The sequence below is a fragment of the Corvus hawaiiensis genome, chromosome 4 (assembly GCF_020740725.1).
Source record: "Corvus hawaiiensis isolate bCorHaw1 chromosome 4, bCorHaw1.pri.cur, whole genome shotgun sequence".
Classification (NCBI taxonomy): Eukaryota; Metazoa; Chordata; class Aves; order Passeriformes; family Corvidae; genus Corvus; species Corvus hawaiiensis.
Genome location: NC_063216.1, coordinates 1,661,781 through 1,689,565, shown reverse-complemented (window position 1 = coordinate 1,689,565; position 27,785 = coordinate 1,661,781). Strand labels below are relative to the sequence as shown.

At 42.0% G+C, this 27,785-nt stretch overlaps 1 protein-coding gene across 27 annotated transcripts in view; it reads right to left on the bottom strand.

Moving 5' to 3' along the window:
• Positions 1-27,785, bottom strand: part of CACNA1C (calcium voltage-gated channel subunit alpha1 C) — a 465,784-nt gene that overhangs the window by 166,736 nt on the left and 271,263 nt on the right. For all 27 annotated transcript variants that reach the window (XM_048301198.1, XM_048301175.1, XM_048301189.1 and 24 more), the window contains exons 5-7: positions 24,530-24,669; positions 3,679-3,840; positions 1,850-2,046 (exon numbers count right to left, since the gene is read on the bottom strand). In XM_048301198.1, coding sequence (XP_048157155.1) covers positions 1,850-2,046; positions 3,679-3,840; positions 24,530-24,669 — 499 coding nt within the window. The remainder of the gene's footprint in view (positions 1-1,849; positions 2,047-3,678; positions 3,841-24,529; positions 24,670-27,785) is intronic.

The window sequence follows — 27,785 nt, the reverse complement described above, 5'->3', positions numbered from 1 at the left end:
ATGCCCCTAAAAATAATGACCATTGATCTGTATTAATTTCAGGTCTAAGTTCACCGTACTGTCTGTAAAGAAAAAAAAGAACAGCTCAGGAAATCAGTGAAAAAAAAACCTGACTGAATACCAAACAAAAGCCAGCAATCAAAACCCAGTTTGCTGAAGGGACACCATAAAAATCAGACTGTCTGCTGCAGTCATAGTAGAAAACCATTTGGAAGTGAGTATATGCTTTTGGCTCTTGTTATTAGATAACTGATAATGAATTAAGCATGGTTCATATCCAGTCATAAAAATGACACATGGGCCCTTAAAGGGTGGGAATTGGAAGGGTCTTTCATAGCACATGTCTTTGGAGAAACTGATGATAACTTGTGGAGAGGTTTCACAATACTGAATGGTATGCAGGGCCAAAACTATTTTCATGTCTTTTTCTGATATCATTTACTCTCTCCCTCTTCCCCTGTAAATAAATCCTCTCAGTCACACACAGCATAGAGAAATGTGAGATAAATGTGCTAAAAAGACAGGTATACTATATGTAGCCATACTTGAACTGTGGAGAAGTTTTTCCCATTTTCTCTCCAGACTTTAACTTCTGCTCTTTATTATTTTATTAATTTATAACATCTTTTCTAGTAATTGCAATTTTTTTCTCTGAGACCCAGACTCCCCTCGTGTTTTGATCTCTACCCTTTATCTCAGACGTTAGAAGGAAGCTTTAGTCACTATTCTACTCTAAGCTTAAGAAGATAGACAACTTCTAACTGTTCCACACAGAGACCATCCTTGGCAGATAAGCTAAATCTTCAAAGGGAAATCTTGTAAACTCTAAATCACTGGTGGGTAGAAGGCAGCTTCAGGCTCATGTTTAGGAGAAAAGCTGATGTTGACTAACAGTGTAAGCTGCCTCAGTCCAGATTACCCTTTTGTGTGCTTTGAGCCTTCTTGAGTTAAACTGCACCGTGTGTTTTAACTCACCCTACCATCCTGGAGAACCAGGTCTCATGACACGCCAGACTCACAAGCTGGTGAGAGTCTGGTTTAGCCTTGTACAGACAGGACTGTGCTGTGTGTGAATGAAGGTCCTGGGTCATAACATACTGCTGCAAAAGCTGATGGCCAGAGCTACATCCAGAAACTTGTTTATTATATATGATTTACTGGTGAAAGCTGAACCTGATATTAACTCCTATAGTATAATTGTATTGCAATGAATTTCCCAATACATTAGGAATTAAAAGGTATAAACTAAAGCTGCTGAAATGTCCAGAATTAGGGTACAGGACAAGATGAGACTCCATTTATGTTCAAGACAATATCATGTTTTGGCTAAACACGGGACCATGATTGATACCGGTATCAGAGCTAATAGCATTAGAATAAATTCTTCTATGAAAAAAGTCATAATCAGAAGTACTGCTGGAATTTGTGAGGCCTTTCCTATAAAACCTATGAGCTGACCAGTGCAGTGCCTTTGGAACATAAATGCCATGGGTAGAGCACAAATACTTCTACATCAGTAATCTGGAGATGTATGAGATGTTTCAGTCCTGCAGAGAGGGTCTTTCAATGACTTTCTGCTCAACCAAGGTAAATTGTGAACTTTCAAATCAATAAGCCATCTGCTGTCATTCAAAATTAAAATATCAATGGAAAGTCAACATTTACATTTGATTTCATTGCACCAGGTAACCCCTCCCATTTTACCTAACAGTAAGCCAAGTTAATTCAAGCTCCATGCTAGCAACCATGCCTTCACTCTAGAGAATGAGCAAGAAAGCTAAAGCCCCCAGGTTCCAACATAGCTGTGAGCACAAGCAGGACTCTCAGCTTGTCATTTTCGGATACGTACCCAGTACAGAACATCTGTCCAGCCCTCCATGGTGATGCACTGAAACACCGTGAGCATGGCAAAAGCAAAATTGTCAAAGTTGGTAATGCCGTGCTTAGGTCCCTCCCAGCCCGCCTTGCACTCGGTGCCGTTCTGACACTGCCGCCCGTGGGCAGACTGGGGGGCACACGGGGACGGATCGTCTTCCGCAGGGGTATCTTAAAGGAGAGAAGGGGGAAAAAACAGCTGAAGAAAACCACTTGACACACTGATAAGCAAGTGAAGGATATCAAATTTTAACAAGTGTGTTTTGCAGGGAGTTTGACAGATTTCTCAGGAATACACAGGCAACTGCTCACTGTCGCGCTTCGCTTTCTTTTTGTAAAAAATAATAGCCAAGCTGTCAAATTTTATAGTCAAAACTGAGATTAACTTCTTTTTTTTCCAAAGCATACCCTCCTGCGAGGAAGAATTCATGCCTTTCAACATGACAGGGAACATTAGATCAAGCCTCTCATGTTTCATTAGGCTGTGTGTCATGGCCAGCATTTTCCTACTGCAGTCACCTGGCATCTGGGTTAGTCTTGGAAGTGCAGCACTGACTGGCACTGCTGAGGGAGGCTGAGCCCCTGCAGCAGACAGGCTCCAGTGCTCTGGAGACAGGTTCATGTGGCACCAGGCCACTGCTGAATTACAGCAGAGAGTGTCTGGAGCTCTGCTCTTTTGGCATTTCGATGATGTGGGGCATCTTATCAGTAGCCCAGTGGCACTCAGAAACTGTAAGACTGCTGCTTGATTATCCACCCCTTATTCTGTACAGGTGTTTTCAAAGATCTGAGAACCTATACAACAAAGCAAACTAAGTACTTTGGTATATACAGAATGCTCAAGGAAACATTGTTATAAGCACAAAAACTTCTGCAGTGTGATTTTTTAAAAATATACAGATTTCAGAGCTTTGTGCTACATTTTTAACAGGTGCAGGAATGTACATATGTGTAAGGGAGGGGGTAATTATGTTTGTTTCTCATCTTATGTGGTAAAAAAATGTAATTTTCCAAAATTGTGATCACATTCTGATCACGGAAGAATGCCAGAAACAGTAATATCAGAATTAGATGCTGCAATGTAAATACTTCCAGACAGAATGGAGAAAAATAAACCCACTTTAAAGATGCAAACCAGAGTGACAGTGCATTATAGTTCTAGCATCATTTCCAGAAAATGAAATCTGCCAACATTATAAAAGCAGAAAATACAAAACTTCTGAAACAATTCTCTGCCGTTCAATATTTTCTTATGAGCTGAACTGGGTCCTAGGCATTAGCACTCACCACCACATGAGAAATAGATGCTGTTCAAGATCAATAAATCAAATGAAAATGAACAGATGGTTAGATGAGTGACAATGCAATTGAATTGTTTTGAAATGTGAATATTTCTTTCTGCAAATAATTTGAAAGTTTTTTCCTGATGGATTTGATGGAAAAAACTTTCTTCCCACTAATATAATTTTGTTTTCTTTCTGGTTGCACTTCTAACCACAGTTGCAGCCTGTGTGATTGAAAAAAAAAAAGTACTGCCCTGAATGATATTTTCCTTTACAACGATACTGGTTTAAAACAAAGATGCACTTGTATATGAAATTAATAATAAAATATATGAGTTGTTCATTTCTGTGATGCCATCTCCTGTGTAGCTCAGTCTGCAGTGGTGAAATTGTGAAACCCATGAGAAGTCCACAAGCAGTGAGCAACAGCCACCCATCTCCTGTGCCAGGAGAAATGTTCTTACATATGACAAAAGCCTCCCTCTGAAAGCCTCTGTAGGTATATGTGTGTTCCTCTTACCCATCAGTCCCCCTTGCACATGGTAGCAGGTCTTGTGCATCTTCCCCATGAATAACTCCAGTCCAATGATGGCATAGATAATAATGACAAACAGCACCAGCAGGGCAATATGCAACAAAGGGACCATGGCCTTGATAATTGAATTTAAAACCACCTGGAGACCTGCAGAGAGAACAGAAGGAAGCACTTATCAGCAAGAGAACAAAATTCAGAGAGGCTATACATTGCACAGTAGTGTTTCAGTTTTATTTCTTTTCCCCTCACCTGAACTCATCATCTTGATGATGTAAAGAGGTACATTTACAGAACACCTCCCTCCAGACTATCCCCAGCATTGCAAACAATTTCCCACAGCTGCCCAGATCACAGACCAAAGTGAAACAGGTATTACCTTACCTGTCACCAAAGAGCCCCTCCCCGAGGAGGGAATATATCCCACACGGTATTGAGGAGAGTTAAAGCACGACAAAAACAAAGCACACCAGGCCTGAAGAGGGACAAGAACCATGGTACACACGTGAGGGCAAGTGCTGGGGTGCACAGAGATGCACTCCAGCATATGGGGAGGGGTGGCAAACTGAAGTCATGTCCCTACTCTGATGCTGGGCTCTTCCAGAAGTCAAGCCAGTCCCAGGCAGAGCATGAGCTGCTCAAGAACCACCAAACCCATACTGAATGAGAGCTCCCCGCTCTCTTAGGATCTTTTTGTGCTCCACATCTACCTCATCTAACTTCAGTCTCAACAGAGGGAGAGTCAGAATCAGCAGTGCTGGTTTTGTCCCAAGGATCACCTTTTAACAGAGGTTGCCCAGAAATAGGTATGAGAAAATATTATTACAAGATTGTTAAGGTATGAGACTGTTGAAAGTCTTAATCATGAGCAAGCCAAACATTCCCAGAATGGCCCAGGGAAGGTGACTTGTAGCCAAGTTTTCTAAATCACCAAGCAGCTGTACCCTCAGACGCACTCGACTCAAGTTGCAGATTCGTGTGCCTCTGTCTCCTTCTCCTCATTTTGTAAAACCAGAAGAATAAAGCCAGCCTTGTAAGCCTTTAGTAAGGATTTGCATTTACAAAGATCTTAAAGTTATCACTTTGAGTAGGAATGATAGCAACCACTATCACTGGCAAGTTATTAATGATGGAAGTGTTGAGAGACCTCTAGAACTCTATAATCTACAAATAGCCAGATCAGAACAATTACAAGCTCATGATTTTGCAATGACTGAGAGCCAGGAGTCATTAGTGTCTCCTGCAAATGCTGTCATCTCCTCAGAGAAGTTGGTATTAGCTGTGATTTTTGAGAAATGTGATTCACGGGTTGTAAATGTCTGTTATACATCTGCCGAGAGAGCTTGTGATAACTAATAACTTTTAAAATCTATCATCTAAGATCTTAGACTTTCTTCTTCTTTTCCTTTTTAAAAAAAAAATAATTTAAATACTTTCAAATGAGGATGACACATCTCTTGACAAGCCCTCTCCCTTGTAGGCAATCCACTTGTCAGTTCACAGCTAAGGCTGAGACTGCCTTTGCTCCACAGCCATGAAGGAACACAGCAGAAGCAATCAAATGTGGCATCAGCTGCCTGGCCAGCAGCATCCCTCACTGCCTGCTAGCAAATACTGGCTGGATTCTAACATCCCTCAGATGTCAGAACATTTTCTCAGGTGTCTCCAGGCAGTTCAGTTATCTGTTATCAGTTATCTATCCAAAGGATATGCTGCTATCCAAGGGCAGTGACATTCAGCATGAAACATTCGGGCTTCCACAGAGACTCTTACAATAACTGCATTACTGACAAGATCAAAATATCCTGTACAAGAGTGGGCCACTCTGCTTGCTCAGTTGCCTCTGGGTGTTTTTCTCAATAAGCAATGTCTCTGGAGAAAAAAAAAAAAATAGCTGTGCTTACATGAAGCAGCCAACCTTTTCCGCTAAATGCCCACGTCATTCAGTCTACTAATTCTAAATATGCACAGAAAATGAAGTGCAGTCAACACCACCATTGCTCCAACTCTTTACATCAGTCAGGAATGTTACATTCCCCAGAAAATTAAAGCAACGTCTCACCTTCTCCCAAACAAGGTACAACAGTACAAGAAAGTTAAAAGACTACAGATGGCTGCAAATCTGAAACACACCCCCCCTCCCCCCAAACTTTGCAGATTGAAATACTTGGAGCTTCAAATAAACCTACACAAAAGCAAATAAAGGCCTCATTTCCCAGTGATTTCAGGAGTCTTGTTAATCCAAAAAGTAGTCAAGCTGATGAGGTTAAGAGTTCTGATACCAGGTTTTAGGTAATTTACCCTTAATTATTAGTACTAATTAATTTTAGCATTCATTGTAGGTTATACCCAGTACTCCTGAGAGGGTACTGAGGGCAGACAAAAAGATGAACAGAAAAACTCCCTCATTTTAAAACCAGCTTCATTAACACCCACGCCATGAAAGTGCTTCAGCCTACTACAGATGTCCAGAGAAGATAATATCTGCACAAACCAATGCCCTTCGTGCTAACAAAGCAGTGCTTGTGAAAACAAAGCTTTGCACCACGAACTTGAGATGATGTTTAGATGGCCAAGGGGAACACGTACCACCAGCAGACGTACAGGACCTTCAGCCAGCTTAATTAGAGAAAAGCTTCTTGACGATAAGAAGCCAACGTTGAAGAGGACACGAGGTACTGAATACTGTTAGCATGAATTGATGTGTGTGTGCTGTGCAGTATCCCTTTAGGGCAGCCTGGTTTTAAATCCAGATGATTCTAATAATTAGCAAGCTTAAATACATTACCAGCAAAGTATTCAGAGAGTTTCTAAGAGATAAAAAACCACCGACTGTGCAGCGACTTTAGAAATGCCCTCAGAAGGTATAACGCAGAAAGGCAAGAGATCCATGCACATCACCAGGCTCCTCACATTGTTGTCAGGTTTTTGCTGCAACACAGCTGCTGCCTGCAAATTGCTTTATTCTGTCAGGCAGCCACGTGCAACACAAAGAGCTGCTGCAAGGAGTGGTACGAGGAACCGTGCCCAGACAGTCAGGATAACTCATTGTACTGGCAAGGGGGAGAGCAGATGAGGAGGGATTAAAGGACTGGGGAAGAGCCATGGGTAGGTGGAACAGAGTCACTTCTTTAATAAAAACCTCACACGCTTCAAAACACATCAAATCTGTGTTCTGAAACCGCAGAGGTACAGATGCACTTCTGATCAGAGTAAACCAAGGCGAACCACCCCCTTATAAGCAGTCACAAAGATTTTCTAACCAGTGGTGAGAATTCTAAACACTTTTGTGGGCTCTTTCTCTGTGTAGAGAAAGAAGAGAGAGTTCAGCTTATAAAAGAATGGTTCCTCTGTCCCAGCTCCTGTATGCTGTTAATCTTTGCATGGTGCAATACACAGGTATCACCCCAAACGTGTGTTCACACCATCGCGCACCTTTGGCATTTTTTTCTCACTCGTGGAGGTAAGGCTTGCACTCCTAGCAATGAGCTGTACAGCTGATAATCATAATTAAATCAGAGTGCCTGGTGACCTGATCAGACTGCAGAGCTGGCCTCTGGATGTAAAGGAGGTGATGCCAATAACTGCTTTCTACAGCAGAGCCGAATTTTTCCAGTGCTGTTTTCAGAGGCTGGCAATGTCATCGCTGGCCAGCCGTAAACACAGGCTCTTGAACTTAAGTCCTGAGAAGCAAATATAAAAATAAATGGTTTTCAAATATTTTTAAGTCTACTTATTTGTGGTGCTGCTCTCTCCAGACATCTGTGAAGGTGCAGCATCTGCCTTGAGGAGCTCGCTCCAGGCTGGGCCCAGAGAACTGTGCAGGGATTAGGGAAAGTGCAACGAAAGGGATTGTTTGCACTATTCCAGCCCACGCTTTTCTTCTGTTAATAATTGAAGATCTTAAACAACTCTTCATATTTATTTTAAAAGCACTCCAGTTTACCTTTAACAAAATCCTCTTGGCTGTGTTCTGTTGGCTGACACTGATTCCATAAATGTTTCAGCAAGCAAAAGACGTTAATGCCATTCCCCGGGCTCACAGAATTTAGCATTTATTTACACAGATAAAACATTTTAAATATTTATTACATGGGAAAAACATTGCTTTTTATACCAGGTCAAGCCCTTTTTAGCCTCTAGAGGACTGCATTAACCCAAAAGTTTAGAATACAACTGGGAAGAAGAGGGACTAGGGAAGAAAAAAGAAAAAAAACTTATATCAAGTAACATTGATCTTTCTCAAAGCCATGGGAAATGCACTTTTCGAGCTGCTGCAGGTGTTTTAGAGCTATTATCTGATGCTGTGCTTTTCTCTCAGGAAGATGACGAGAGGGGCTGGTTGCTGTCTCATCGATTCAGGCAGTTATTGAAGAACGTGCTTTATCTTTGAGCATGTAAGTGTCTGCACTTAAAGCAATGGGATTACCTACATATCCCCTTGTGTACTTACAAGCTTTTTTGGATTTCAACCAATGCTTAGCAAGATGGCCCAAGAAAAAGACCCAGCTGCTAAAATACACTTGGCATTGTTGCGCTGTGGAACATATCCAAGGAAATGAATGGTAGGTTTGCTAATACAGAAATCCTCTCGAGAAAGACGTGCCTATAAAAGTAAGAAAATTCTTAGAATCACCCAAATTGCCTTTTTTTCAAGGTTGTGAACTCCCAGACCTGAAAAAAAAAAATCTTTCTGGGACTGATTCTGCCAGATTTTTTTCTCAAAAAGACAATCTCTCTCCTTTGTTGCACAGTGGTGTTCATAAATTCCCAAGTAATTAATGCATGAGTGCCCAATTACGTCACATTTCCCTCCCTTTTCCCCTTAGGTTTCATGTCCTTCTGTCCCTCTCACGTTTCCTGCCCTTTTTTCTCTCTCTTTTCCCACCCTTTTTCCCTCTCCTTCTTCCCACCCGTTTTCACCTCACATTTCTAGCCCCCCTTTTTTCTCTCTCTTTTTCTGCCCTTTCCTCCTCTATTTAAATACTCCAAACACTGGGAAAAAGAGGATTTTTCCTGAATTTAAACTTTTAAAACAAGGGAAAATCAGGATTCCTTTGCAATTTTAACCTTAAGATGACGGAAAGGGGGAATTTTCCCTCAACTCAAACCCATAAAATGGCATGATAAAGGTTTTCCCTTTCCACTGGGGACACTGGGATGGGACTGGGAAGATGAAATCAAAGAGAGAAAGAAAAAGGATCCTCCCTGCCCCCCACGGCTGCCCCACCTGCTCAGGGGAGCTGCTCCCCTCTCCTGCACCGCCCTGTGGGACAGGGCTTGTCCCTCTGCATGTCCTGAGCAATGCTCCAGGAGCACCCAGGTGTTCCCCCCTCCTGCAGGATGCTCCCGCTGCTGTCCTGTGAGAGATCCCCGGAGATCGCCCACTCCAGAGGCTCCAGAAACCCCTGAAAGCAGCCCTCAGCAGGGCCTGCCCCTCCTCATCCTCACTGACCACACCCGGGGCTGGATCATCCCTCCTCATCCTCACTGACCACACCCGGGGCTGCCCCACCCCTCCTCATCCTCACTGACCACACCCGGGGCTGCCCCACCCCTCCTCATCCTCACTGACCACACCCGGGGCTGCCCCACCCCTCCTCATCCTCACTGACCACACCCGGGGCTGGATCATCCCTCCTCATCCTCACTGACCACACCTGGGGCTGGATCATCCCTCCTCATCCTCACTGACCACACCCGGGGCTGGATCATCCCTCCTCATCCTCACTGACCACACCCGGGGCTGCCCCACCCCTCCTCATCCTCACTGACCACACCCGGGGCTGTCCCACCCCTCCTCATCCTCACTGACCACACCCGGGGCTGGATCATCCCTCCTCATCCTCACTGACCACACCCGGGGCTGGATCATCCCTCCTCACCCTCACTGACCACACCCGGGGCTGGATCATCCCTCCTCATCCTCACTGACCACACCTGGGGCTGTCCCACCCCTCCTCATCCTCACTGACCACACCCGGGGTTGTGATTTCTTAACTTCCCGAAGGCTGCTTAGATCTCATCCTGACCACCACCACTACGATTTATGTCATTTGCAAGGACACTCAGTAACCAGGAGCCCGGCTCTTGAAGCAGTCAATGCACTTTTTGGAGCTCTCTGGACACCAGAAGTGCCGTGGCAATTGTCAGGGGCTAGCAGCTTTTGTCAAAGGGACACTACACCGTGAGCTCGGCAGGCAGTGCGTTTGGGCACCCAAACACTGCGCCTTTCACTTTTAGCCATCCCTTCACCTGAGCCCATTTTCTGGGCTCACACTTCTGCCTGCTGCCTGCCTTGGAAGTCATGACTGAGTTCTGCAGGCAAACCTTAAAATATCCTTAAGACATTCAGACCTTGCCAAGCACAGCTCTATCTCACATTTCCCGTGTCTTCAATTTTGGATCAAACTTGGTTTGCTGGACAGGGCAGTTCCTGTTCTCATCATATTCGCAGTCCAGGTCTTCAGAGAATGCATATCCTGAGTCTGTTCTTCCATTGGTTTTGCAGGGCTATATTTTGCCTACACCACAGGGTTGCCTGAACCAGGAGTATGAGTGGGCGCAGCCTCACATAAATGACCCTCTAGAAGTGAGCAGGCATAAAGGGAAAAGAGAGGACCATCCCACCTCTGCTTCCCTATACACACAAAAATACACATTTTTGTACTTCAGCCAGTACCAGGGGTGTGGGAAGCAATTCTTTTCCTGCTAATACAGTTCAGAAGAAAACTGCTACTCTGTCCAAGCAAGGAGGAAGCAGGGGAGGATTTGTGACTCAGCATAGGGCCTGAGTCAGATCACTTCTGGGAACCACTCTGAAGTGGTGGAGCTGATGCACCATCCCCAGCCACAAGCCAGGTCGACCCACAAATCACATTTATTTCTGACAACACACAGAGAGACTGCCACTACAGTTCTATTTCCAAAGCACAAGCAATATAACCAGTAATATTCCCCAAAGTGGAGGTTTATCACTTAATAAATGTAGACATTGCCTAAGAAAATTGAAAAATATTAAATATTCATAAATATGAAATGTTTTATAGCAATTTCAAAGGAAAACTGGAAAACAACAGATAGTTTTAGCACAAAAAGGTCCACAGTCATGGCAAGATATCTGAGCTAAGTACATCTACAATGATTTGTGAGAAAAACATTGAGCATTTTCTTCAGCAGTGTTGCAAAGGGAACTCATATGACACAGTTCATTTAAGGACAGCTGTACAATAGCAATTTGGGGAGGTAGTCTTTTTCTGTCTTGCTGGATTCTCAAAATATTAGTGGCAGATTGCTAGATAAAGTAAATTCTGTGGGTGTAGTGCAGCATTCTTGGGGCTGCAGATGTCATTTCTATTTCAAGAATAATAGGGAAGGTCTTGGAATAGTAAGGAAAGACACAGCACAGGACAGAAAACTAGCTGATGTAAAAAGAAATAGGAAAGAAAATGTTCAAGCTGCAGGGTGACTACTCTGGAGTAGGCAATGCCATTTAAACATGTACAAGCACTCAATTCAAAACCACGTGCTGTAAAAAATAGAAAAAAGGAAGTTTTGGCATCTGCTAACAATGTTCTCATTCCTGCATTTTCAAACTGTGTCTTCACTGATTTCTCAAACTGAAATACTCACGCACAAAGAGATTCATTCAAATGGGCATGTGGACGTGAACACAATTGGTTCATGTTTGCCATGTCTTGCAACACCACCCTCGCCTCATCCTTTGAGGAGAGAAAGGATCAGCAGAACAAAACCAAAAGCCACAACGAAACCCAGCTCTTCTTTCTGGATCCTTTTCTCTTGGGAAGCAGTTCAGCTTGAGTATCCTCTGCCTGTCAGAGTGACCTAACTTAGGCAGAAAATACAGCTTGCCCTGAGCAGGGTGGCCACACAGCCCAGCTTTTGGCTGCCTGAGGAGGATGCTTGGATAAATGTACACATGGCTTAGGCTCCTTGACTCTCTGCTGGAAGAGACCTCTACTACCTCTCATAGAAACATCCCTCTCTCCTCCTGGGGGCCTTTAGCTTTTTTTAGCAGCCTTTCGTTCAAAGTATGTAAGTGTCCAGTTTCTTATAAAGTTGTTTGATGACCAAAAGACCTTGTTCATCTTTTCAGTTCCACTTCATGAGGTAGCTCCTGCAAGTTCAGCCTTGCTCTCTAACCATTTGATTTTAGCTCAGTTTGGCTGAGGATGAGATCCAGGCAAGACCTTCAGACTTCAAATGTAAAAAAACCAACCCCAAAATGGTGTAGTGTCCCTCCCATGCAGCTACCTGCATATAGAGGAGGAGCATGGAGAGAAAAGCAGCAATTAAGTGCCAACAGAAAATTGCACGTTTCAGAAAAAAAGCCATCTTGAACAAAACCAAAATGAAATTCAGTGAGCTAACTCTGAGGCTGTTTTGAACAATGACCACAGGGTGCTGCAAAATATTCTTACACAGAGTGGGGAGGATGAGGTCAAGTACTCTCTGCCAGACAGGGACTTCTAAAGATGGATTAAAGTTAAGGCAGGTAAAGGGCATTCAGGAGCCCTGGCAGTTCCTAGGCCAGCAAGGATCAGCTGTCACTGTTTCCCCAGAAATAGCTTTGATTTTGTGCTGACAAGATGATTATGGACTGAAAAAACCATTCTTGGGGTCACTGTGAAGGTTTTGTCTACTCTTAACCACTGTGAAGGATCACAGATAGGAAGAACTTTTCTTGGCTCCTCTTCCTACGGAGCTATCCAAACCCAAAGAGAGTCTGGCCCAAAGATTGCCCCAGTTCTCAGTGAAATGACCCATCACATTTCTACTTTTTAAACTCCTTCATGTGCAAGCACAGCTGTGACAGGGAACAGTCTTTACGGGGGGAATTTTGGTCTAGTCCTGTGCCACTGGATTCAATCAGAAAACTTGTGTAGGAATATGTCAACATATGTACTGTACTGTCTTCACTCTGGACAGGTGAACCTAAAAAACAAACCCCAAGCCAATAGTTAAATAAGCTCTGAACTGAGACAGTGATTGAAAAGCCTTGTTTCAGCATCTCAAATGCTGTTTGTATGCAGCTCTGAAAAGTGAATACACGTCTTAAGGAAATAGTTTTGCAAACGAGGAACTTAGAAAACCTGTACGTACTAAAGCATCATGGTAGAAGAAATGGGCTCAAAGCACTTGGGTCTCAATCATTTGAGTGGAAGATTAATGGCTTTTGGGTTACAAACAGCTTTATAAAATTGTTAAATTTTTTTACAGTTTATTGTCATAATTCCTCAGGTCAGTGGGCATTAGTCTCCTTTCTGTGTTACAAATGATAAAGAGTATTTTAATTGTTTGATGTCCTTCTCCAGGTGCTCTAACTCATCACTTGTGAGCAGGTTTAGAAAAGGCAAAAGCTTAAAAGATAACAAATGTTAACAGGGATTCTGTAAATGTAGAAGTCCAGCCAGGGACGATAAGATTACAGTTTTGCAGTACATGGGGAAAAAGATATTGATGAGAAAAATTGATCTTCTTGCAGGTTAAACACTCCAGCATATAACAAGTGGCACACCATGAGCTACACGTAGTTTGAACTACTCGTGATAGAAGAATTACAACAAAATGTTGGATAAAGTCTAAAACTTTCTCTTTAGATGACTGTGTAGAAGTACAGCACAGTATATATGACAAATAATTAGCCTATATAGCCCTGGAGAATTCACCTCACCTTTTAACTTGGGATGGTGCTTAATGAGCATCGATGGGACTGAGCTCTGGAGAGGCACAGTGTGACATTTTCAAATCACTGCCATAGAGGGGTTTTTGGGAGAGTTTCGAGAACACACAATAGAAAGCTACCTGATCAGGTAATTAAAGAATTTATGCAAACCAGACAAAGGGTGATGATTGCTGTGTTACTGTCTTGATGCACATATTTGTTTTCTCTATCTAAGCAACTGAAATTGCTGTACATAAAAAACTTATGGTATGATGCCAAAATCCTGGACAACACATGGCCAGACAAATCTGAGCAAGTCTGACTCTTAGTTTTAAGAACAGGGAGTGGATTTAGGGACGTATCAACTCAGTGGTTAATCAGTCCCATCTCAGAACACCTAAAACTCCAGCTTGCTTTCTTTTCCACATTAGTAACCTGATTAGACTTAAAACTCTGCTTGCACACATCAGATAATAATTGTTTTAGGGGGGAAAAAATGCTTTCTGACATAACAAGCAAAATGTCCTTTAGCTCACTTGGTAGCCCCAGTATGTTTGGACAGAAAAATTAATGGTTGCAGTTTTCACAAAGTTGTATTTGTCAGAAGAAAGAATGGCTCTTTATTGGTATTTACTTTCTTTGCAACTCGCTTTACAACTTGCACAGTTCGAAGGCTTTTTGCACAGATTGGGTATGTGTTGCTAGAATGCACTGGAATTAAATATTTATTAAACATTTATTTATTTTTAATTTCCTTTTACATATAATAACCTGTCAAGAGAGAATCATAAGGCTCTCCTGCTGCAATCTGAACAGCTAAATTACATTCTTAACAGATATAGAAACATACAAATATAAATCTGAGAGGAATTTGACTCCCTCCAAAGTAAAGCTTTAAAGTGAAATAATCCCAGCATGGGAGTGTGAAAAGCTAAAGGTGGGCTAAAGGCTGAGTTTAAATTTTCACCTACATAGTGAGGGGAAGGGTGAGACTCAATGCTAAATTCTTTCACTGGGTGCTGTTTATGTTAAAAACCGTAACTGTTGGATTCAGAACAGGCCTTTGTAAACCTTGTGTGTAATCATACGTGGATGCAATGGTTTGATTTCTGACCAAGACATCAAACCTGATTAAAAGGAACTTTATCCTTTGGTAATTTCCAATACAAATAAAAATCAATGTACAGCAACAACCTACAAAAAAATGCCAAGTGAAGAAATGTCCTGAACAACAAGGAACAAGGAAAAAACCCCAACCAATCATCAAACCCAACAACCAATGCAAAAAAGGAGAGAAATGTCAGATAAGCTGCTAGCTTAATGTGCAAGCAATAATAGAAAATAAACTGCCCCAACAGATTATACTTCTAAGGTATATAGCAATTGATACGTCCCAGTTCTCACACCACTGCCTTAGCCCCCTGCAAGGATGGTGTGTGGTTGAAAGATGAGATGCTTGAATAAGTTTAGAAAGGATGTTTTGCAATCCTGTAAAGAAATTGAATTTCTATAGCCCTTTCCACTGCTGAAGAAAACAACATTTAGTAAGGCCTATGAAAAGAAATGACAAAAATAGAATTTTTATAATTTCTTCTATTTCTTTTATCCCGTGAGCTACATTCTGTCAAAAATGCTTCTGATGTAAAACTGTAGAGCAGCTTTAGCAGTACAGAAATTGAAAAAAAAGACTCTTTGCAGAGGGTAAGCAGATGTTTTCTGAATTGTGATTGATGTGGCAGAGCAAACCAACAGAAGATAATCTAAAACTGAAAAAATAAGAGGCATAGCCACTCAAACAACTCATAAAAAATAGTTGCAACAAAGGGCAACACACATATGGGATAGGTTATTGTTACATGTGTTAAACAGGAATTGGATTTGCTTCTGGAAAAAAGGGAGATTAAGAAAGATGTCTGATCTCCTTCCCTTTTCCCTGGCACAAAGAAAAGTTAGATAAAATTTTAAGAGGCTCTGCAGGTTAGGTGGGCTTTCATTTCCATACTTCCCCGTGATCAGAACAGAAAATTATTTGTTCAGTCAACAAACATCCTCAGCACAGAAAAGTTTTTTAGTTATTCATACCAGCAAACATGCCTGTGCTCTCATCTAGCACAGTAACAGCAAGCAGACATAACTCAGAAGGCAGCCCCTGATTTTGGAGAAACCTGCATTCAAGAGAAGAGGGAACTTCTCCAATAGATTTATGTAGACATTGAAATTTTAAAATATTATTTCCTCATTTTGCCTCCTCTTAATTCATGCTTTGGTTTTTTTCTCTACTATAGCATTTGTCCAAGATGCAATATTATTATAAATTCAGATCATCACTAAAAAAAAAAAAAATTACTGGCAAGCTTAAAATGCATCCAGTGGTCGAGGGCACTGTCTGAGTGGTCTGCTGCTCTGTGCTTTGCTGATATTTTGATAATGCTCTGTGGAAATCACAACAAGGACCACAGGCATCCAACAAGGCTTTTGGAAGGCTTGGACAAACAGAAGTAATTCAAATGATGCCAGAGAACATCCATGCACCACCTTGTGTCCTGAGCAAATCCTATGAACTCTCCTGTGTCCTGCTTCTGAGTCAACTGCTACCCAGTGTGTGTGTCAGTCACATCTTTGGGACAGGAGGACAAAGAGAATGTTAGAAAGTCCCATCAGGTCAGCAACACATTAATAGACAGTTACTTTAGAGAAAATGAACAAAGCACTTCAAATCATTGCTTACAAGATCTTAAATGATTAAGCAATGGAAAATTCAGCCAACTGAAATCAAAGTCTGCAGTAGCATTTGTTGTAACTTGTTGGGATGACAGCAGATGCAGTAGAGGTGTCATCTGGGAGCGGAGGTAAGAAAAACCCAAAGCAGATCATACCCTTAATACTTTGATGTGGAACAGCAAAATCTTCCCTTGCCCAGCACGGCGACAGCAGCAGCCAGCAATTACAAGTGAGCAACTGGGAGCCCAACACGATCCTGCTGGTACCAGTTAGCTACAGCCAGTACAGACACAATGCAAACTGTTCTGAGGAGACAGCAGATGGCATTCTTAGATTTTCAGATGCTTCAGGACAAGCATCTTGATGGCATGGGCTCTCTCCCAGACCTGTGCCCGACACCCATGCTGAATGAGAACTCTGGGCATTATTTGAAGAACGAATAAAAGGTACTAGAAATGACCAATCCATCCAGAGCACTTCTGGAAATTCTCTTACTAAGCCAAGAGAGAATTCTTTTACTATCTCCCTGTCTGCTCTTTGATGTCAGCATTGGGTTTGTTTTCTTGATTTGGAAGGGGCTGCCTACACCCTGATGTGGTCCCACATTACGATATTGGGATTTTTTCTGTTGTGAAGACATGCTGAATGATCATGCCAGCATGCACAGTAACTGGTAGGATAGAGGCTGAGGCAGTTATTGGGTACACTTGTAGTCAGTGTTATTTTTAAAAGAGCTCATAGACAAGATCAAATAAATATTTCTCTGTTTTCATTGGCATTCCTTAAAATATGAGAGAAATCTTTATTGGAGCAACAATGTGCCTCTATGAGTAATCTTCCTTAGCAAGATAAACTCCTCTTTAGCTTCTGCTACACAGTCAACTTCTTCTGCCATAAATGACATCATTCTGCAGGCTGTACCTCTCAAAAGGAAGCATGCTTAAAGTCCTGATTGTGAATCCCTACTCACAGGAATGATCTTTACCTAAGGGAGATGCTACACTGGAATCAAATTATTCCCTTGAGTAATGGTGACCTAAGGCAATAAAGGACTTTGCAAGCATGTGTAGAGTTTGCAGTTAACTATGAAGAAACAAGCCTAATGAGGACATTTGGTTCAGACTGTTCTATCCTTTCTAATCCACTCCCTCCCCATCTGTAATGAAAGCAAAACAAATTGGCTACTTGAGATTAAAAACAGCGAGGCAAGGACATGGGAAAGGTGGTGCAACTTGTCCTCTCACGGTGCTGTATGTGCCAGAGAGATGGCACAGAGGGTTGAGAAGTCTTGTTCAAGAATGAAGGAGAATGTCAGGAATCTGCCTGAGAGCACGTTTGTTACAGCTCCTGAACCCCAAGAGAAAAGGAAGGAACTGATCTTGGCAAAAACTAACATAATTTAATGTAACAACAGCAAAAGGTAAGGCAGAACTAATACTTGGAAGCCAATTTTTGCCTAAAAGTGTTTGAAGTAGTTCCCTGTGTTGTCAAGAATTTTTATCTCCTAGGTTCAGTGGCAGTAAACTGCCAAGTATCTTGTTTCCTCCTTACAAAGCTTACTGTATTCTTTAGTTCCTACCCACAAACCTTTCACACCTGGGGAGGTCTGATCAGGCCACTTCTGCTCTCTCCTCCCACTGAAGGCAAGCCACAATCCTCCCCTGGTATGCAGCTCATAGCATAACCTCACGTGCAGCAGGAGGGCAAATTTAAGTCCCTTGCTCCACCAGTGACAATGAATAAATGCAAATCACGTGCAAGACACCCCTGTCAACTGTACTTTGCTACAGGCATATACATTTTAAAAGAAAGTGGACCTCCTTACTGCCAGTTAGTATTTCCTTAAGACTTAATACCTGCTATTCAACATACAGAAACAGTCAATAGCTCACGTTTCTTTGCCATATTCCAAAAACACATGGTTATCAAAAGAGAAGTCATTTTGGATTCCTTGGATTCCCTGTGTTTATTACCTCAATTACATTATTTCCTCAACTCTACAAAGTAGTGTTAATTTTCTTTCACAGTGCAGAATATAATGAGAAATTACGGTGGAAATGTTCGATTGGGCACCGAAAATAAAAAAAGCGAAGAATGCCAAATGCAAACCAGATAATTGCATTGAAAGTGCCTTGTTTCAACAGCTGCAAAAGGGAATCATTGCAATGGACTGAGCTGTGCTGTCTCAGTGGCTGGGAAGGAGGAGGGCAATCCCAGGCCTGGGATGGACTAGGGTGAATGTCACCACTGCACACTGAGACACAGAGAGAGCTGACAACATCTAGGGCTGCTCTAGGTCCTGTCCTCACCCTCCAGCAAAGCTGTTTGGCAAACCCGAGTTGGAATCATGCTATGGATGCGAACAGTGTATTTTCCCTGGGAAAGAACATTTGAGGGTAGCTAAAAATCACCATTTTGATCTCCCTGCTTTACACAGTCCAGGCAGAATGGAAGGTTCCAGGAGCAGAGTGCCTGCAGCAGGAACTGGGCTCTCTGGTTGGTACTTGATCCCTCCTTACTGGCACAGCCTTCTGCACACACCAGGTAGAGGGACTCTGAAGATGTTTCAACTACAAAACCCAGTTCAATGTGGCTTCTCAAATAGTTCAGGTTTACAAGGACTATGCAAGAGAGAAAATGTTGAATCTGTTCCCCCCTGGTTAAGTGCGCTACCTCCAAATCAGGTGTAGTGGAAGACAAAGTCTCTGCAACAGTACCAGTCTCTAGCTCACTGCACTAAGAGCTCTTCCTATGGGCAACAAGCATCAAACACCCATGTTACTATAAATCATTCAATAGCAAATTCCCAGTCCTGGAATCAAAGATGAGATAGAGCAGTTGCTTAGTCTTACATCAGGAAGACGACCATGGTGGTTCTGACAGGTCTGTGCTGTCTTAAACTCTCTAAGTTACTCTGTATTTTGCTATAAAAGTCCCCCCCCATATTTTTCTTTCAGGGGGATGTATCTCTGAATTATGAGCCCATATAGACAGAATTCCCCTGTGATTTCAAATATTAGATTAGATCATATTCCTTGAAAAGGGGGAGAAAGATATTGCCAGTCTTAGTGTTAAGAACAGTCATTAGTGGAAAATGCAGACTACAACCTCAACATCTTGTAAGCATTTGAAAGTTTTGCTCTCACTTCTCCACAAAAAAAAGCCCCCAGACTGCAATTTAGCACACACAACGTACTAAGGCAGTGTCCTACACAAAAACACCTAGACAGGACAAAAATCCAGTCCTCTCACCCCTGCGATTTCCTTGCTTCATCCACCTGCAATTATATGGTGAATTAACAGCAAAGACAACTGGGTGACTTTGCCACCCCAGCATCTCTCAAGTGAGCAAACCTTTCCTTGTGCATTACTCTCCCCACAGAGCCCTCAGGGTGTTTTTTACTTCTCATCTTCACTGCTATATGTGGTGAATGTGGCATCAAATATATAAACCTGGATGGCTCAGATCTGCCAGGACATTGTAAGGAAAGGCAGGACACTTTGCTACCTGTTACAAAGTTCAAAGAAATATTTTGATTAATGCCAGAGAGCCTGGGATAAGGATAAAAAATACTGTGATAATGAGAAAACACTGCAATAAATATGGGGTAGAGAACATTGCTGGGACTGAGAAAGCATTATAAATTTTAAAGAGAATTTCAGGGCAGATTACTAATTGCAATGAGAGAGATCAAAACCTAAAAATGTCTAAATTTTTCATCCACCTAGTCTGAAGGTGCCCAATTTTCTCTTAAGCTCGGAGTAATCATGGACTTAAACAGAAGTATCACTTTGAAAAATTATTTGCTATAGTTAATTATTTAAATACACATAAAGGTAGTTATCTCCAGGCATTCACACCTAAAAATTGTGGTCTTATTTAACTCAAAAATGTACTCTGTCAGTTACATGCTGCTGTGTCACTGACAGAAGGACATTGCATTGTCATGGGAAGGGTTTGGCTTAGGTCCTTTTGCTCATACCCTCTCTTTCCCTGTTATGTAATTGCTGCATCTCCAGTAGACCATGTAAGTACTGGTGCTAGAGAGCTACCTACACTGCCTTTGAGTAACTCTCCTGCTACAAGACTCCAGTGAAGCTTGAACAGATAACAGGCTTAGCTTTTTGTGGTTTTAAAATTAAAAAAAAAAAAAAAAAGAGAGAAATTATGGCAAGTTTTTGTTCCAGTGGAACAGTCAAATTTCCTCTCTAGCTTCATTAAGGGTAGCAGGGTCTTCTGCCTACATAAATCTGTGTTGTCAGCAGAGGATCTCATTGAAAACACAACTATGGAGCAGAGTAGCTACTCAAATTATATGACTTCCAAATTGTCTAGAAGAGCTTATCAATTAAGTCTGGCAAATATCAGATAGACAACAACCAGTGGCAAAAATGCAGCTACATTAAGATGAAGTACAACATAAAGAGAACAAACAGAATGTACGAGGTGGTATAACGGAGCAGCATGAATAAAGGTGATAGAAATGGAATTTAATAAGTTAAAAGGGCACGAGCTAGCATGCGTAGGAGTAACTCATTGCCCTTTCCAATAGTCAGGAGTGATTTTCTTTTTTAATTGGATCATGTTTCTTCATTGCCCAATTGGATGTTTCTTTTTGCCCTCCTCAAGCACAAAATGTTTAAAACAAGTTTTAAAATATGTAATAACATCAAACCGAGAGAGAAGAGTAATCAACAGAAAACTCTTAGCACAAAGGGGCTGACTTGATTCTGTCCCTAGAAAGCTTTACGATGCTTCACACTCCTGCCAAAGGAGATACTGGGTAAGTTTCCAAGACACTAAAGTGATTAAGTTTTGGTAGACATGCTGATTTTGCACTTGTCTACTTATGTCCATCAAGGGAATTGTTTTCCTTCTCTCTCCTTTCTCAAACCATTATATTGATCTTAATGCCACACATTAAGACAGGTGCTCCCACGCATGAGTGAAGTTTTTCTTACAAGGAGACTGCTTTGGTACTCCAGCAGCAAAGTTCTTTCAGTGACCAAAATAAAGCATGCACTGCAAGAACTGTGTTAAGATGACAGTAACAGAATAGTGGAACAGTGAAATCTGACCTCTGTATCAATGATATCAAGTGCTTAGGTCTCATTTTCAAAAGTGACTTAACTACGATGAAACCTAAATCATCCATGTGCTTTTCAAAGTAATCACCATTAATCTACACATTAATGCTGGCCTAGAAGGACTGGGTGTGGGCCATTTTTCCAGAAGCAGCAGGACTTTAAAAACAGTGGGGAGGGGAAAAAAAAGAGTTTGCTTAATTAGCTCTGAAACTCTATTTTGTACACAAAGCAGCTGCCAGCACTGGGATGAGAGCTGTGGGAAGCATCTAATCTACTGCTCTGCCACACACCTCACACAATCACCATAAGAACTGTACTGCTCACTCAAAAAAAAGTTTTCTGGAAAAGAACTCAAACTACTTTAAAACAAAATCTAATGCACAAAAAACCCCTCATACCAAACCCAATTGAATTTCTTGGAAATGTGTAAATACTTAACGCTATTTTTTGAAGTTGTACTGGGAACCCAAAGACATTCAGTTCAGTGCCTTTGAAGCCTTCTCCCGCGATGGCACAGTTGCTTTTTGTGACATGGATAAAAAATGTTTGTCTTATCTTTTGAACAAAATGTCTGTTTTCTTCCTTATGACAAGGGGTCTTGTGAATGTTTGTACAACCACAAAGAGTAAAAGTGTCATCTGTTCTCTTAAAGATTATGAAATATTGATATGCCCACAACCATCATCCAGATGTAGTCTTCAGGCCTTGTTGAATTCATGATCTCAAACCCTTTTGATTTTAGGAGGCGCTAACGTAATCTGGGGCCTTGGACAGTTTGAGCCTAACAAAGATTGTCAAAGGTACCTTTTTGCTTGTCTGCCCGTGGGTGAACCAGCTTTGCTTGCACATGAACCATTTATTGCACTGGACAGTCCCCCATTTCTTGGTTGAGACATTTATTGGCAAGAGACAGCCAAGTCCCAGGAATTAAGCATGCATGGGACTTGGAAAAAAGGGATTGTGAGTTCTTAACATCCCCTGTCCATCTATCTGAAGCTGTTAGATTGTCGTGTTGACCTAAATGTCTAGCACTGGTAGCCAAGAGGAGACATAAATAATTAGAAGCCACTTCTGGAAGTGTTAAATCTTGAACTTTTGTTTCCAGCTCTTGATCCGCAAAAGACAGACACCAGTGGTTTACTTCAGAGGGCAACTAATATGTCTTTCCCCCACCTCAAATCAAACTTATGTGGAAACTCTCTATATGCTAAGACAAGTCTTTAAATGCATGAACCTGAATACAAAACATGTCCCTTTTAAATTGGATTATTTCCTATGGATTGAGCCAGAGAGAAAAAAACTCACGTAAACTGCTTGTGACTCAGAAAAAATTATTCCATGCTGCAAGCCAACCTCTCCACCTCAGACAACCTATTTCCCAAGACCAATCCTAATGACTTTAAGATTTGCATGCAAAAATTCACCATGTGTTTCAAAAATTTGTTTTATAGGAATCATTGTGCTTTACACACTTTTTTCCAAGTAGTGGCAGTTAGATCTGGACCTCAAGCCAAGCAGCAGATGTTGGAATTTCCATGCAGAAGGCGGCTGCCAGTGACCCAGAGGATCCCCCTTACTAAAGAGATGCTGCTTCCACACAGAGTCTGTTAAGTGAGAAGGAATTGCAGCGTATGTTACATTCATGTAATTTTAGGACAAATCTGTGCAGGTTTTCTTCCTTACAGGGGAAAAGTCTTGTGCATTTTGGAAGGGCAAGGAAGCAAAAAGCATTTCTTTAGAGATGGCAAAACACTGCAAGTGCAATATTGGTAACTCACCCACTGGTGCTTATGGTGCCTCAGGGACCGAACTTGAATGGGACCTGAGACTTGACTTCTAAACCTCTGCACTAAACTTACGTAAGAATGTAATCCTGTAATGTGCTATTTATGGTAAGCTCAGGCAATCTTATCTAAAAGGCCTCATGAGAAGAGTTATGCTCTAATACATATGGATGCGATAACATCTATTCTAGGCTAATCAACAGGCATTTGTACAATTAAAAAGTGCCCAGTCAAGATTGAGGCTGTATTAGCTACAGATCTCAGTAGGCTTTTTAAAGCCACGCCAGCCCCCAAGAAGCCTGGTTTAACAAATATGTCCCTAGTCAGAAGCAGAAGGATTAACAGAGGGTATCAGGTGAAGTTGATGGTTTGCTTGCTTCACACTGCACTAGCATTTTGTTGCCCAGACCAAATATTTGTTAGGCTGCACCAGGCTCCCTGTCTTTCTTCTGGTACAAATTAAATACTTCCCTTGATGAGAAAACTCACAAATGGACTGTTAGATAGTCTACACTGGGATTGAGATTGTATATGGATATGGATATGAACTGTGTCAGACTTGGTTCCCTCAGCTTCCTCGGGTCCTCCAGGAGCACCAAGCACACAGCTAAGCTCAGTCTGTGTCAGAACAACTGATGCCACAGAGTTTATGGCAACTCCACTCAAGGGTTTTGAATGACTAAGACAGAAGTACTCTAAGACACCAGCCTAGCAAGATCCTCAAATAAAAATAAACAAAGTGCCCCCTAGAGCTATTCTGGAGAAGATTAACTCCTTTTGTGCTTACTACATCTCTCTTTGCTATAAACGTGGAAAGCAGTGACAGTTTTCAACCACCTCTGTCTCCAGAAGGTAAACAGGTCCCATCCATAACAAGCTCTCAAGCCAAATGGTATAATCTTCTCACATTGTCATGTCCATGTTCCACCTCCACAATGGAACTACCAGACTTAGTTACTCATGGCTTCATTGTAAATAAGAAAATGGTTGAAAGACTATCAAAGGCTGCTTGAGGACTTGCTCAGAGGCATTACAAATAATTTAAGCAAATCGAGCTAACAGAGAACGTGAGTGTGTCATTGCCCTGTATTCTGTTGCTTCTAAATTGTTCCCAGTGCTCCTGATGTGAACATCACATGCAAAGAAGAAAATGCATTTTTAATGAAAAAGTTCCTCTCCCTCCAAAACCAACACACATAAGCATACAGAATTTCCATCAAAGTCAAGAATTTGTAATACCAAAACTTCCCTATGATTTCACAAACCTTTAAAGGATTTTATGCTTGAAATCACAAAAATCCTGGATCTTCCCCTTTCGTTGTTTAAAAAGGTTGCACAATCAGACAGACATACCATGAGATTTCCATTCTCTTCAGCTCTGCTTTGGTCATCCTTTGATTAATATCACGTTTATCACGAACACATACATTTGGAAAAAGTCTTCCCCCACACACCAAAAATAACCTGCATCACGCTCTGTCTTCAAAATTGTTACACAAATTACCCCTGCCCCATGCCACACCACAGACATACTCAAAGGGAGAGCAATGGCATTACTTACTGGGAACCCCAGACACCAGCCGTAGTGGACGTAATACTCGGAAAGCCCGCAGTGCTTTAACATCGAATCCGGCACCTTTTCCTCCTATTGAATTCCCCCCATCTGCTTTGGTTGCTTGTTCTAAAATTGCACTAAAAAGCCTGCAAAAAGAAAGAGGAAACAATCTGTAGGCAGACAGCAAGGCTTGGGCTAAACAGGAACAGAGATCGTCACCATCATATCACCCAGACTATCTCACAGACCTGTGAAGAGTGTCACACCTCTCTCTCAACATTCACATATGGTGCAGGAGACACAGACTCTTCCCATATGCAACAGCCTATTGGTGATGTCTATACCATTTGCAAAACACTTGTTTCTGGAGCAGACATAAACATGACATGCTCCTCCTTCATGATCCTCCATGGCTCCTTGCAGCCAGCTATGGGCTACCAACACTTTGCTCTCTTTATTAACCAATTATCCACCTTGGGGGAGAAAATCACCACCCTTAATTAAGCCAATCATTAATTATCTGCCACCCATTTTACAAAGAATTAAGATTCACCAATGTCACTGCAGGTAGAACTTGGTGCAAACTCGAGGACCCATCAAGGGCCAGTTTTAGATAAAGGACTATGCTCACACTGCGTGCTTGTGGATCCATTTGTAAATCCCCTGATGCACTGGCTAAGGAAAGTGCAAAACTGTAGGAGTCCTATTATTAGAATGTTTTTTTATACCAGCCTTTATGTTTTATCTTGGCTAATAGGAGTAGTTGCTTTAAGGAGAAGATGTCTCACTCAGAATGCATTTAAAAAGCAGAGCAAGGAAGAAAAGACAATGTTCTTTTGTAAAATACCTGAAGGCTCACCCTATCTGTTAATAAGAACTTGATTTAATAAATTAGCTTTCAGGAAGCAGCTTCCATTTTTCTGGTAAAACATTAGTATGTTTGGGGGAGGACGGATTCCTCATGAATTTGCTAATGATATTGCTTTCAGCCTTGAAATCCTCAGCTTGAACCCGGCCAAATTCAGTAGAGGTTAAAAGCTGTTCCAGCCTAAATGGATGTTTGGCACTCTGTAAAAAAGGCTTGTCTGGGAGAGGCAGAGACCCCTTGGCCCGTAGGGTGCCATGGAGGTACCACAGACAACTTGAAAGAAACTTCCTGGGATGCAAGAACCAGACTGGATGGGGCAGCCTGGGTACAGCAGTGGTTTCTCCCTGCGGTGCCCCTGTCAGGATCTCACCCTTATCCCGACTGGCACATTCCACAGAGAGCCCCCAGACCATGGATCAAGCAGAAGCTGAGCTGGCTGGTGGCTTAACAAGGAGCTGCAACGCCTGCAGCCTGCAGATAAATCTTAGGGACAGGGCCACAAACACAGGGAGCTTGCCCTGGATAGGAAAAGGACGATTCATTTACTGAAGCATCTAAATCAACGCATTTCCCCCAGCACTACATCCACATAAAAATGCGGATTAAGGGACTGCAAATGCGAAATTCCTTTCTTTTTTTTACTTTTTTAAAATCCATATTAGGAGTCTTATAAAACTTGTCAGATGTGACTGAGGACCTCCTAACTGGATCTATTCAAAGCCTCAACTTCAAGCACCACAGAAAGATTTAACAACTAGGTAACAAGCGTGGGAAAAACTGTGTGTGGGGAGGTTGGATGCTGAGTTTGTCGGTGTTGCAGACTGAGAAGCAGGATGCAGAGAAGACAAAAACAGAGCCCATGAGAAATACTGCATTGACTACGGATATCACAGAGAGAGACAAACAAGGGTTGAGGCAAAGAACGTGAATTATTGGAATCTATGTATTTCTTGAGCTGTGTACACAAATTATACAGTTGCAATTATCTGATGGTCTTCATAATAGAAACACTGTAGGTCAAATTTGGCCTAATGTATTTTCACTAAGCAACTGATTAAGCTCTAGCAATGTGCTCTGTTTCACATTCAAACATTTCTATCTTCCCAGTCCACAGAATTCCCATAATAGGTGATGAGTGACATACCTATACAACAGTCCCAGTCTCCTGGGATCCTCTGAAGGAAAAAGAATTTACTGCAAGAAGGCTTCTAATACTGTTTTTCAGCTCCGGACTAGGAATCTCAAGGAACACTGAGTCAGCAATTGTGCAAAACTGAGGGCCCATTTTCCTGATCCCCATTTGCACTGGCCCCCTCTTTTACCAAAGAGCAGCTCCTGGCATTGGGCACCAAGGCTGTTTCTGCTGCCACTTGTACAGTGACCAAACCAGACTGCTCTAGAATTCTGCTGCCCAAGCAATGTCCTAAATTAGTTCAGGAGGGGCAGAAACTCACCCATAGGATAGCTCACTCCTCTGGAGATAGAGCCTGCCTTCCTGGACCAGTGCAGCTCCACTGCAGGCCAGTTGGCCTTATTTGTGTGCTGCAGCACTGACGTGCTAAATGTGCTCTTTTGAGGTACCCCCAGTCACCTGCCTACTGCACCTCAGGAATAATTTGCAGTAATTCCTGCTGCTCCTCATTTAAAAACCTACATTTAAACTCGAATCCCATTACTCCTGCTAATCCTACTTTAATGCATTTACTCCAAGCTTAATATCTCCCCTGTACTAATCCTGCTTTTTACCAATGCATTACAACTTCTTATTTCTCTCATTTATTTCACTCTCTTTGCCTTCAGTAGGCCAGACTGTGCCCAGTGTGGCCTACTGAATCTCTGCTGTGCTCTTCAAATTTATAGTACATCTTGTCAATTCTTCTTCTTTGTCCTCACCACCTCCCTCAATCAGGGCATGGGCACATATCCATGATGTACAGCTACAAAATGCTCTTAGTTTTTGCAGGTAATATGTTTTCTGAGACTAAACCAGCCAGAGGGATGTTAAACTACTGATACAACAGATGAAGCCAGAGCCTTCTGTCTTACATCTGTATAGGAAATTCTGCTCTTTGATGAAAACCTTTTGGGAAAGTTTTCAGTAGGTGTGGTGGAGCGAGGTACAGTTCTTTCTCAGTAGGTGACTTTGCATGCTCCAAGCACAGGGTGAGAGAACACTGTGCTGACAAAGAAATCAAAGTTTGATGGCACAAAAAATGCAAGAGAGATAATCTATTGCAGCCACTGAAAATCTTGCCATTAAAAAAACCCCACAAAAACCAGACATCAACCTTATTTCCTTCCACCTAACTACTTTCTGCCAGCCTAAAATCATGGCCCATTTTCATTTGGATATCATACTTCCCACTGATGAAGCACAATTGCATCACCTCAATT